Below are 13,572 nucleotides of genomic sequence, written 5' to 3'. Positions count from 1 at the left end.
AATTTATTGCAGCAACATTGCCTTTCAAAGAATAATAGAATCGTAGAGTTGGAAGGGACCCTGAGGATCATCTAATCCAAACCCCTGCAATGCAGGAATATGCAGCTGTCCCATACGGGGATTGAACCTGATAATGCCCAGGCATTATTAGAACCATGCTCTAGCCAACTGAGCTGTACATGTTAAGGAACATTGTGAATTTTTGACACTTGTGTATTTTGTAGACATAGTACAGTCTTGTTCAGGCAGTAGTGCAGCAGACAGTAGTTTTGCTGAAGCACACAAACGTTTAATATAAATGAATATTAATTCATGTTGGTAAACTGCTCTTACGTACAATAGATGAAGAAGGCTGAAAGCAAGTTTGGCCCAGGAGGATTAAAAGTCACCAGAGGCTACTTTAAATTTCATACATACATGAACATAGTGAGGCATGTCAGTTGGAGGAAAGTGGCTGTGTGTGTTTTCCATTCTATTTTCTTCTTTAATAACATTATGTTGTTTTACTTTTAATTAATTAGTACGACATTCATTTTATGTCAAGTTTCCCCCCATCTGGTCAATCCTATTTATTTCCTGCTGATTTTGATGGAAGATCCAGGCACCTTCTTGCTGCTGGCAGGTTTGGATGGAAAATACCAATCTACACAACTTTTAAAGGTATTCATTCTACTGCCCTCCAAGGGAAAAGACCTGCCAAATTTCAGAGAGAGGAACAAAAAGGGTGCCTGTTTTATAGATAGTTTTAAAAGGCACAAAGATACCCAGCCAAACTTCTATTTAAAATGGCATCTATTTTTAGTATAAGTCCAGAACTCCCAACAGGTGCTTACAGAGTGTAAATTAAAAAACCAAAAAAACCAAGGGGATTTTTAAGACTTAAGGACCAATGGTCCAGGAACATTCCTGAGCCTTGGAAAGAAGAAGCTGTACAGCCCTCAGTTTGCTTAACCTTGCTCTTGGAAAACTTCTAATATGAGAAACAAAGGCAGTTACAGATCCCCCTTGTTATTAAGCTCCTCTTGTTCCTCTATGTCCTTGACCTCTTTAAGGTACAGTGAGATTTTCTTAGGCAAAAAAAGGGGAGAAATGTTAATAAATGACTTATTTTTGTCCGAAATGACACTGCTGTGTTGGAGGTTTTGTGGTTGCTTCATCAGACACAGTATTTTGGGCAATTCCCTCTTGCACACCTTCTAAATCTGCTCTGCAGAGTCCCCCAACCCTCTTGAGCAGATTTGGGGGAGAGATTGCAAGGGGAAGAAGTCTCTATTTAATTGTTTCAACCCAGTTCCAGTGACAGAAGCCTTAGTGTCATCTGATACAACCCACAGCAAAAAAATTTGTTTTTTTTAAAATTATATTTAACATTGGCATGGTTGCACATCACACTAAACCATAATTTAATGTGTTGTGAACATGCATTAAAGAGCTGCACGGATCTTTCAGTTTGGACTCTACTTCCTTTTTGTTCTTCTGTGTTTCTGGGAGGACTTCAGATGCTTTCATTTCTGCTTTTAATTAATCATAGCTTGCCACATTATTCAGACAAAGTACTGTGGTTAATTTGAACTATGGGAAATTTAAAACAAACCAACTTAGTAACTATGGTTTGAATTTGGCTGATTTGAAAAGAACTACTGTTAATGTTCACCACATTTTATTGGTCCAAATGAAGCAATGAACCAGTGTTAGACAAAACTGGAAGCTTTTGAATTCCTTCTCCCAAATGTGCAGAATTGGAGCAGGCAAGCTAATTCCAGTTTTAACAATAGTTTGTACAACATGGAGCAATGAGACACAAACAAACATGTCAGTTGTTTAAGTTACCTCAGGCATGGGGGGGGGGCAGGAGAAAGGCAAAGTAGATATAAAATTTGAATGCTAAAAGAACACAGCTCTAAAATCATGTTTAGCTCTCTCTCAACACATCATGCATCTTATTCACTTGCTAACACATGAACAGTTGTAGACACATGCATGCAAGTTGGATCCAGAGTTAGCCATGCTTAATGTAGACCTGCTTTTTCATGCAGATGTGGTACATAGCTGTCAGCTTTTCCCTTTTCTTGCAAGGAATCCTATTCGGAATAAGGTAATTTCCCTTAAAAAAAAGGGAAAGGTTGACAGCTATCATGTGGTATATGTTGTTGCTGTTAAAGTTGCTCTCTGGTCTTTGACTTCAATAAAGATTAATTGATTGACCCTCTAAAATCAATTGGACTTCAGTTAGTCACAATCAGCTTGTCCCACAAATTTCAACTGGTCTACTCTAAGCTTAAATAAAGCTGCAGTCCTAACCCCACTGAATTCTATGGGATGTATATCAGAGTATGCCTAGTTAGGATTACAGCCTAAGCCTGGAGTCAGCTCACATATGGCATCTTGTTTGCTTTCAACTAGTAATGAAACACTTCAAATTAGTCCCACTAGGCCAGAGTTATAGCTACCTAAAGCTATATGTGGCTAGCAGAGTCAACTAGCTAACTTCATATTCTTCTTCATCTTGGTCTACATATTTCTAAACACAAGCAAAAGAAGTTTCATTATATTAATTTTTTTAAAAGAAAAATGAAAGTGGAGTTTTAAAAGAGGTTTTTCAAGGGTTTTCAGATGTTTAGAGGGTGTTTGCAGGCTTTTTAGATAGTATTTCAAATATATGCATTTCACATAAATGTACGATTCCTCAGAACACAACTCGCCGCATAAACTGGAAGTTGCCTGTATTGAAAATGCAGTATTATTCGCCTTATCTATTTTAGTCTCAATTGATAGGTGATCTGAATGGATTTCATGAGCAGGGATTTTCTAGATAATTTAAGCAATGCAACCGTGCCACTGAGAATACACAGTGGGAGATTATTGTTAGAACTAGAACCTGATTTTGTAACTTCTCAAAGGAGCTCCATGTGTTTAAAAAACTGACAGCCAGCAAACTCATTTGCAGCACTTTAATTGTAGCATGGATATTCCTTCATTGTCAGAATTAATTTGTTTGTGCATTTCCACATTTGATTCAATGTCGTGGAGATACTCTCCCAGACGATGGCTGAGGCAGCCTGAATTTTGCAAGCTGAACGTCATAATCCACAAAGGTGTATGATGTATAATCATGGTGCTGCAGATTCTTGTAGGTAGACATGTCAAATATTTCTGGAGCAGTTTCAACTGGCGGCTCGGCCTCTATGAGGAGAAAATATACTTGTGAATTCAGAGATAAAATAAACACCACGTTATTTCTGGCTGAGTCAGATTTCAGGGAGATTTCTCAGTCTGTCACTGGAAACAGCAGCTAACCACTGATATTTTATGAGAAATCAAAACTATACTATATTAAACATAACTTGAATTTGAACATGTAGCAATCAATGCCTTAAGTTACATAAAATAAAAGGTACACATCTAGCTGCAACTGATTTTGTGAAGGTTAGTATGTTTCTTTTAATATTCTCAGTCAGGAAAACTAATGACAAGATTCAAAACAGGAGCATGTGCATCTGAGACTATCCCACACGTGCAATTCAAGCTTTGTTGTTGATTTGTATCACAACCATTTTCACTGTTAGAGGCAAGAAAGTGTCTTTCCCTGGCAGCAGAAGTGCTGCTGTGAAAAAGAAGAAAGCACAGCTCAGACATAATAATAATAATATTAATAATAATAATAATACCCCGCTGGGTTTCCCCAGCCACTCTGGGCTCACAGCACTGGTCTCCCCTGCACATGCATGTTCTGCTTTGGGATCAAGGACTCAATGGTTGAATTTTTGCAGATTTTGAAACTACTCCACAGCTTTCTACTTCCAATGGAGTATTCAAAATAAGAGAGAGTTTGCTGTTGAACCTAAATCTAATTAAAACTTTATAAAATTTATATTGAAAAGATATTTGTATTTTGCCTCCCTCAGAGGAGTATTTAGCTCCCTACTAAGTTCACAAAATCCGTAAGATGTTCATCCTTCAATAAACTTCTACAAAAACATTACACGGTGCAATAAGAACCCTGTCACTGCCATGAAACACAAGACTGGTGCTCCTTTGCCTGTAACATATAAAAATTCCTAAGGAAGCATCTCCCAAATTGAGAAATTGGAGACCTTTATGACCACAACTAGTTTATATAACTCAATATTTTACACAACATCGCATTCTCATTCATCTGCCTTTAACAATGAGCCGTGTATATTTTTAAATCATTATTTTTATTTTAAGATATACGGAGTCCCCTCTATGCTCTGTATTATGCCTTGGTCAGTAGGTGGAGGACATAGAAAATGGAAACAGCAGAAAAGCTTGCACCTAGTGTTAGAGAGGCAAAAGATTTTGTGCATAGCCAAGCACTCGATTGACAATGGGAAAACTCATCATATGTTGCAGCCTCTTCCTCTAAAAACAAAGGACTTTAAAATGTTTATGCCCTGTATAGAAACCCACACCATATTTGGCTTTTAGTTAGACGGACATCAGCATCAAGTGGTTCCACTAACTTCCACTGAATTACAACTTGACAATTAAATATGGTCTGCTTTAAGGTTTCATGTTTCACCAACCTCCCCTTCCTCCACGCTTAACTGCAGTTATCTCAATTTTTCCTGGGCTACAACCAAGCAGAAATGAAAGGCTCAAAGCATTCTCAGGGTATCGTCTCAACAATGCTTCTTCTAGTCACCACTGCCCTCTGCTGGATACACAGAAGCCTGAACATTTGGGAAGCTTCACAGTAATGGTGTGTGTAAAATTAGCACTCAATTAAATAGTTTCTTCCAGAAGGCTTCCTTACTTTTCATGCCATGAGTATTATTTTCTCTGCTTTCAAGAGTGACAAATTATTGGGCAGAAAATGTTTTAGTAAAAAAAAAAAAAAGATTTTTAAAGAATAAGATGAGTGTACTACAGAATACGACAGAGGAAGAAGAAGGACATAATGAAGAACATGGATTGAATGGGTCTTTGACATATTGGGATGGGGTGAGGGGAGAGAGAAAGAATTGATTACTTGTGAGGTTTTGGTGTGTTTTCAGACCAAAGGACTCCCTCATAGTCTACCAACATTACAAGACCAAATGTGTACGGGAGTTCCAATATCAGAGATATATTACTAGGGGAGAACATATGAGAAAGGCCTGTGCTGTGAATGTCCCTTCTTGCTAATGCTGGATTCCGAAGCGATATCTTTGCTAGCCTGAAGGCAGAGCGTCCCCATCATTCCTCTGGTGCCAAAGCTAACTTTGTTCCTTGTGATCGCATCAGCACAGCAGAGCCGGCTTATACATCTACAAGAGAACTGTGAAAGGAGGAAAAAGACAAGAGTCGAGAGTACTGGAGGAACAGACAGTCCCAGTAGAAAATCAGCTGTTAAGCCTGAGGGCAAGTGCTGGGCAGGAAGAGAAGGAGACTGCAAAAGAGATTGCTCAATGGCCTCATTGTGCTTCTAGCCAAAGTGGAGCAAAATTCCGATTTTGATAAGGCAATCCGATTTTGAACTCGGCTCAATTTGGCTTTGAAGGACCTCCCTTCCTTTTATCACCTTTCAGTGTTTCAGATGGTTATAATCACTGGTACAAAAGAATGCTGTGAAAACACGTACTGCTTTCTCCCACCAACAGTCTAAAAGCCAAGCAGGAGAATCAAAGAAAAGAAGACTGGAAGCGCAAAGAACTAGACAAAGAACTCATCAGCAAAGCAGAAAAGTCTGCAAAAACAACTGCATTAAGCTGTAGAAAAGAGCGGAAGAGATTCCAGAATGTTTTCAGCAATGTCAGCACTCAAGAGTACAAGATATTTGCTCACAAACAGCCCTCAGCCCCCATAGCACATCAGTGTAGAACAAACAAGATAAAGTGATACCCTGTATAGCGCTTTGTTGTTCAGTCTGAACTCCTGCTTCCAGGGCAATCTCCTCCTTCGCTGTGGTTTCTGCCGCTGGCACTCTGCCATCCAAAACCTCTCCTTGTGGCACAGCAGCAGTTCTTCCTTGCATGTCAGTCTTTTGTGCCTCCATTGCCACACTTCCCCCCTGTCTTGGCAAAGTCAGAGCTGCATTTTGTTGAGGCACTGACTGAGTTCTAGACAATGTACTTGAAGTTGCTCCAAGGGGAGATGCTTCAGGGGGAGATGCCTCCAGCGGCTTAGCTACGTCTGTTGGCCTCTGACTTTCTGCAACTTTTGTTCCAAAGTCGGTGCTCTTTAAACGAGCTTCTTCATGTCTTCGGTTTGTGGCAGACGTTGACAAATCTGACCATAACAACTTGTCACCACCTGTTGTCTGATGCACCTCCTTTTGTTTCACAGGGATTTCTGTGAATCCAGGACTATAAGGGAGCTTCTCAGCTGCTTTGCCTTTGACCTGCTCTTGGGGAACGTCTTTTTCGCTTCTTATCTTTGCTTTCTTCGTTCTATCACCAGAAGAAGGGGGATCTCGACTTGGAAATGATACTTTGGTTTTTATGGTATCTTTAAAGGCAGAATCTTCCTCATCAGAATCAGAGCTAGAATCTGACTCAGAGCTTGAGGAAGAGGATGTCTCTTCATCTCCCTTCTTCTTCCCCAAGCCTGCTGTTGAAGAAACAACAGACTGTCCCTCAAGAGAAGGAAGCTTTGCTCTCTGAGGAAATTTTACCACAGTTTTCTTAGCCAAGTATTTCCCCAGATCTTCATCTTTTAATTTTACAGCAGCATCAGGTTTAGTGTTAATTATCTCACCTTTATCTGTAAATTGTGGAAAAGAGGAGACAGCTTTTAAACGACATTCAACTGTTGTTTTCACACACTCCTTTGGTGCCGATTACATCTACAAAATGGCAAAGAACAATATCATTTTGGAATAGACTGCTTCAAACACACCCATTAATATGAAGTTATCTGGTATAAACACCAGTCTGGAAGCTCAGTTTCCGTTACACGCTGCATTTCATACAAAAATGTCAAAAAGTGTCCTTTGCTTGCAGAAGTCTCTCACAGGAACATGAAGGTTATTTCCTCCTCTTTGTGCCACGCTGCCTGTGAACATCATTTCATCAGAAACGCTTTGTTCCAATCTGTGAAATATGGATGAAAACACTCTCCTATCTCCTCGAGTGCATTGTGAAGAGCACACTTAGCAGTGTGAAGAGTATATTTAGCACTGCAGTATCTAAGTACCTCAACTACATTCAACACATTTTGTGAGAAATTTATTCAAACAAACTTTCAACAGCAGCAATATAATCTGTCGGGAGGGCGATCCTCCTATTTTATGGTTTTACATGGAAAAGAAAACATTTGCCTTTTCCAGTATTTGTTTATCATGCAGAATGCATATTTTGCCTTTCGGTGGTGCTTCCAGGAGTAGGACTTTCCCTTGTACTCAACATTCAGAAGCATTCTGCCTTTATACACAACAAGTTTAACCACCATTTATAGACCTATCCTGCAGCAATTAATCTATTCTTGTTAAAAGCCACCGTCAGTATTTCTTGTGGCAGTGAATTGCATACATTGATTATATGACCACCTCTTGTTCAATATTAGAAATACTCATCAATGAAAAAGATGTAGTGCTTATGCAAGACCTCAAGAGACAGAAGGAAGATTTACTATTTTGCAGACTTCATGATCTAGGAAGTGCACCCAAGCTTCCTTGAAGAAAGGGGAAGACCACATTTGACTCTCTGTAATGTGCTGGGTGCATTTCCTTGATTTGTTACCAATTGTCTGAGCACCAATTAATCACAGACGGCTGTATTTTGGAATCAAGTATGTGAATCAATTAAGTATGTGATCATAATGCAGGGAATCAGTATGTTTGGATCTTAGGAACAGTAAAATTAATCCTATTCTAGGTTGTTCTTGCACCAAGAGCACTTAACAGAAACCTTAGCAGAGAATGCCAAAAGACATTAAATAAGCAAGACAGCATAAAACTAAGCCAGAGTAGTATACATGCTATGAAGTTCAGACAGCTAAGAAAGAATGAAATCATCAACATGAAAATGAGAACTGACCATCATTAAAGACTGGGGAAAAGAGGACAGTATTTAAAGCATGGTAGCAGAATTATTCATTTTCAGATTATTGTTAGCGTTGAGAAAATTAATTAGGGACTGAACAAAACTTGTAACTTAAAAGTCAATGGCCACATTGCAGCTACTTTCTAAGTAGCAACATTGAGAGCACCACAGTTCTCCACACTTAATTCTTGCACCCACACATACTCCTCAAGTGCTACTGAATTTGCTCCAACTGAAGAATGATCATTGACATTGATAACCAGATTGATATATTGTAAAGTGGTTTTCACAGAGCTTTTAAGGATGCAAAGCACAAGGATGATATGAATAACAAAGGTGCTTACACTCCTGTCAGAGGAAAATACTAGATATCAAACTAGCATTTTCAATTCCATTAGCATCAGAAAAGCAACATCTGCGTAATCCGTTTTTATTTTCCATGAATGACACTCATGAGAAATTGTTTTCCTTCATCAGTGCAAAAGTATACTGCACACTCTTCAATCTCTAGAATATGCAGACTACTCCACCACAGCACGAGGAGCACCAGGGAAAAACCAGGATGTGTTTTTTTCCTGTGTCAGTTTTTACAGGTCACTCTAATAAATTTGAGGAACCAGGAATAATAAAAGGTATAATAATTCCTTTCAAGGAGGCAAGACAGGGAGTTTACAGCCCAAAGCCATGTACATTTAACAGTTCATTTAACAGTAAATTTTTAAGAGTGTTAAAAGAAGAAAGATACATGTCAATGGTTTGTTGCACTTTCCGAACTCTAAATACTCTTTTGTATGTTAAGATACCCTAGTAATTACAAGTTAATAGTTATAACAGAGTCTGGAAGAACAGAAAGTTTAGCCAAGCACAGCTACTAATAAACACACAAAGATTACACAAATAAGCCTGGATTGTGTGTGGACCCTGCCGTTTGTATGCAATCAGTCTAAATTCAGTGGGCAGTAACATACAACAAGGAAAAGGTATTAAAAAGCTTAAATATACTGTGTCAAAGAGAATCAAATTAAGGTACTGAATTTCCCTAAAGTAACGTTTAAGAATGGCAGATGAGACTACAGGAGTGGTACCAATACCCTTCTCAAATTGCAGAATAGAAAGTGATTTTGTTACTGTTGGTCAATTTGAGTTCACTATGCATGAAGAATTCTATCAGCAACTGCTAATAAACAATCAAAGAACCCGATAGTAGACATTTTCCAACCAAATGTGTAAGTTTTATATGTATATATTCTGAAACCTATTTTATTGGAGATTGGAAGCTGCATGCAAAGGTTTCACATCTTAACGTGTTTAATAAAACAAGCCCACTCATGTATTTCACAAACAACCATGTATCATTATTCCCATACATTGTCTCTGTCTTCCCTAAGAAAAACACTGCTGAGGGACTCCCAACATTTTGACCATAACCTTACATTTATTGGAGCTGGTAATGCTGTTAAATATTCCCCTGAAATGATTTTAGATACAGGCAAGGCATGTGATGTAAATTTACTGCAAATAAAGAAAAATAAAGAAAAACCCAATGAGCTGCTGGGAATTACATTGATGTAGTGAGAAATGTGACCTTCATTGGGTTGGCTAATTTCCTTGTGCTCTGCTTTCCTGTCATCCATTTGTTAGAAATCATTAAACTCTACAACAGAGATGAACCTGGCCCTCCTGGAGCTGTTGGACTCCAACTCCCATCAGTCTCAGCTAGCATGGCCAATGATAAGGGATGATGGGACGTGTAGTCCAGTATTCCTGTTCTAAAGGCTAATTATAGAGAGCGTTTTCCTAAAATATCTGCCTTCTGTCTGTTACACTGAAATTGCTAAATGGAGTTTAATAGATTGACAGCTGCAAGTATTGCTGCTTTGAATGTTTTAATCTCTTAAAAGATGTTAGAATAATCCAATTATTTTAGAAATAAGCCTTGATATTTTAGGTGAACAACCTGTGGCATACAATCTTTAAAAGTTGCTATACAAGTCCTCTACAGAATACCTAGAATATTTTAATAACCACTAGGTGTAATTTTAAAAGTCTGAATCTTAACATTCTGCAGACCATTAAAACTGACAAACTTTGATCAATATTGTTACAAAATGTTATGCAAACAATCTTATAACTTGCATAATTAACAAATAAGAAAAGGTACCTTACTTTTTTTGGAGACTTTCTTACCATCCCCTGGTTTGGTGCAGAGAGAAACAGCAGGAGGTACGCTTCGAAGCCCCCATGCTTGCAACTTAAAAGTCTGCAAAAGAATTAGAAATAAGTAGAAAATCTGTAATAATTAGAAAGACACTTGATTTAATAATGTCATTTATAATTACCCAGGCTACAAAAAGTATAAAGCACAATGTAGACAAATATGACTAAAAATCAGGCATATATGTACAGCAGTTGTGATAAAACAGACCACTCACTCCCTGCAATTCCTTCCAGAGCATAAACTGTGCAAATTAAGAAAACTATGAAATCTGAAATGTTGTCTTAACAAAAGCCTATGTTGCTACATGTATACCCATTTGTACCAACAAGTATTCACATAGAACATGCACAAACGTTTAGAAATATAGAAAGACACCCTTACTCTCAAACAAATATTCTTACTTCAGGTCCTAGGCATATATATCAAATGCTTATGCACCTGTACAACTATACCTAGTTTTTTCCAGCCTCACTTAAAGGGGCATAAGTTTGGTACAAGTAAATGGACTTTACTTTCAAATAAGGGTTTTGACACAACTCTGTGCAGATGAAACAGGTACAGTGCATATAAATGCTTTTTTATTATTATATCTGGAAATGGTTACGGATGCCTTGCAATTAAGCGGAATGTTAAAAGTTGGTGCTACCACACTGAAGTGTGCTTTTTTTCTCCTGCTCCAAATACAGAACTGATTGACAAGTGAATGTAATGTACAATTTGGGGTGCGGGTGGGAGAGAATGAAGACAACAATATACACCTTCTGCATCATTGTAAAATATTACATTAATATAGGTTAACATCTAATAAAGCCACCATGCCTTTTACCTGGGCTGTAAGGAACTTTATTATTTTACCAGTGAAGAAATTACTGGTAGTCTAAAAGTGGGAAGTGGCACTAAACATACCTGAAGAAATACTCACTGCAGAATTTATAGCCTTATACAACTAGAAGATTTAAAGCCTGCACCACAACAACCTATAGTTTATAGCACCTGTTAAACAGGAATATGAACACAGACTAAGCATGTCTGTACTTGCACTCCTACTTCTATTATTTGGTTTGTTGACTGCTTGTTACTCAAAGGTCTCCAAGTGACTTACAATTCTGCTAAAATCACAAATATATTATACCATAAAACAGAGCAACCAACAACCCCATAATAGCCACAGGAAGCTTTGGCAGCATACTAATAACAAGCAATATCATCTTAGTCTGTCAAAAGCCTGGGACAAAAGCTAAGCCTTTGCCTGGTGCCAAAAAGATGTCAATGAAGGCTTCGGTGGGGAGCAAATTTCACAGATACAAAGCCAAAACTGAAAAGGCCCTCTCCTTTGTCATTAGCTTCCCTCAGAAGGGGACCAGGAGAAGAGCCTCAAACAAAGATCTATGGGTCTCTCATATAGGGAGAGGCAATCTAGAAGATACTGGAGTCCTGAGCAGGAAAGAGCTTTGCATGTCAAAACCATCACTTTGAATTAGGCTTGGAAGCATGCAGGCAGCTAGTGAAGTTGGAACAGACTAGGTGTTATATTGTCTATTCTTATAGACAAATTCATGGCTATGTTCTCTCTCTACTGTCAGAGTCATTATGCCTCTGAATGAAGTTGCTGAGAATCACAGATGGGCAGAATGCTGTTGTGTTCATGTCCAACTTGCAGGCTTCCCTCAGGATGCTGTAGTATAACTGTGCCACTGGCCACTGGCTTGATCCAGCAGGCATGTCTTATGTTGCCTCAAATCCATCACCAGTTGGCCAGGCACATTCTGAACTAACTCAAGCTCTGAACATTTTCAAAGGCAGCCCCACATAAAACATATTGCAGCAATCCAGACTTGAGGTTACCTGAGCACAGATTACTGTAGCCAAGTTATCCCTACTGGATAGGTTTGCAAGTAGGCCACTAGCCTAAGCTGATGGAAGGAACTCCATGCAGCGGGTGTGTGGGTGTTACAGTGTTGAGTTCATAGTTGGGGGTTCCCTTGAATCTACTGCTGAAGCACAGGTGGTGGTGGGTGGTGGTAAAGTCTCTGCATCTGGCAAGAGTCCCAAGACAAAATGTAGGAGGAGGTAACAGGCACTCAAATAAAGCTCTTTTGGGTGCAGGTCCCACCAAGGCCCCTTGGGAAGTTTAAGATTTAAGGTGATAAAAGCAAGAGCACATAGTCAGATGATCTATACTAGTTAGGGCTGTTAAACAGCATTAGGTAATGTAGGATGTACTCTCTTACTTTAAAAAGTAATAAATATATTGGTTGGTCAAGTCGGGGTCCAGAAAATCCATCTAGACCTGCATTTATTGCAAAAAATCACAGTAGGCACTATGTGGCTCAGGAGCAATCAGGACTGGTTCATCCAATCCGTGGTCTAGAAATAAAATGCAAGCACTTGTCCCATGTGTGAGGGCTAGGGTTTCAGCAAAGCAGCCCTCAGTGAGGTAGAACAATACAGCAACAGGCAACAGCGATTATGTGATTTTTCCATATCTCTCTCTAAATTAATGAAAATGTAATTTGCGAAGCATGCTCTAGTCTGACTTACAGTGGTTCTCCTGCTCGCCAAGGCCTCGGGAAAAATTATTTCCTGGCTTTGCTACCAGAGATCCTTTACCTACACATGCCAGACTGAATCTGAGATCTTTTGGATGCAAATGTTGGGCGTTACCTCTGAGTGACAGCCTCCTCCATTCAATATCAATAAAAATAAATAATAGCATGAGAAGCCAAAATCAAAGAGGCAGCTAAGAGTTTGCCCATTGCCCTGCAGGCTTTGAAGTTACTTACAGCTAAAACCCTACTGCAGGCTTCCTCAACCTCATCCCTCCAGATGTTTTTGAGACTACAATTCCCATCATCCCTGACCACTGGTCCTGCTAGCTAGGGATCATGGGAGTTGTAGGCCAAAAACATCTGGAGGGCCGAGGTTGAGGAAGCCTGCCCTACTGCCATCTTCTAGGGAGTAAGTCCCACTGAAATCAGCAAAACTTACTGCCAAGGAATAATGCACTGACTCAAGCTGCACAACCCGGAAACGTCAGGTCGAATCCTGACGCACACAAGGTCTGTCCACGGGCACAAACACTATAAACGGCACTGTGGCGACGGAGCGGCCAGCCCGAAAGCGCCTCTCGGATCTGCACCCTCGGTTACCTTGAGCACGGCAGTACGGCCACAGGAGATTAGCAAAGACGTCGCCATTTCGGCGTCCCACCCAACCTCGTCCCTGCTGCAACCTCCGCCCAGGAGGAAAAGGTCCCTCCTCTGTCAGGCGCTCCGCGCATTTCAGTCGGGGTCTTGCTCCGCCCACATTCCCTGCAGTATCCAATGAGCAGCGCTCTCTGCTGCTGAGTGACGGCGAGGGAGAAGTGGG

General features: G+C 39.6%; 1 protein-coding gene across 1 annotated transcript; it reads right to left on the bottom strand.

Moving 5' to 3' along the window:
* Positions 1–2,937: 2,937 nt before the first annotated feature.
* NDUFV3 (NADH:ubiquinone oxidoreductase subunit V3) lies at positions 2,938–13,490 on the bottom strand. The gene is made up of 4 exons (XM_083437382.1): positions 13,353–13,490; positions 10,152–10,245; positions 5,845–6,705; positions 2,938–3,183 (listed from the first exon to the last, which is right to left on the bottom strand). The coding sequence occupies exons 1-4, from the start codon at positions 13,398–13,400 to the stop codon at positions 3,017–3,019; spliced, it is 1,170 nt and encodes a 389-aa protein (XP_083293508.1). The 5' UTR covers positions 13,401–13,490; the 3' UTR covers positions 2,938–3,016.
* Between the last annotated feature and the right edge of the window lie 82 nt (positions 13,491–13,572).

The sequence above is a fragment of the Podarcis tiliguerta genome (genome assembly GCF_965153285.1).
Source record: "Podarcis tiliguerta genome assembly, chromosome: 4".
Classification (NCBI taxonomy): domain Eukaryota; kingdom Metazoa; phylum Chordata; class Lepidosauria; order Squamata; family Lacertidae; genus Podarcis; species Podarcis tiliguerta.
Note: the sequence above shows the minus strand (reverse complement) of the source record. Positions and strands in the feature narration are given on the sequence as shown.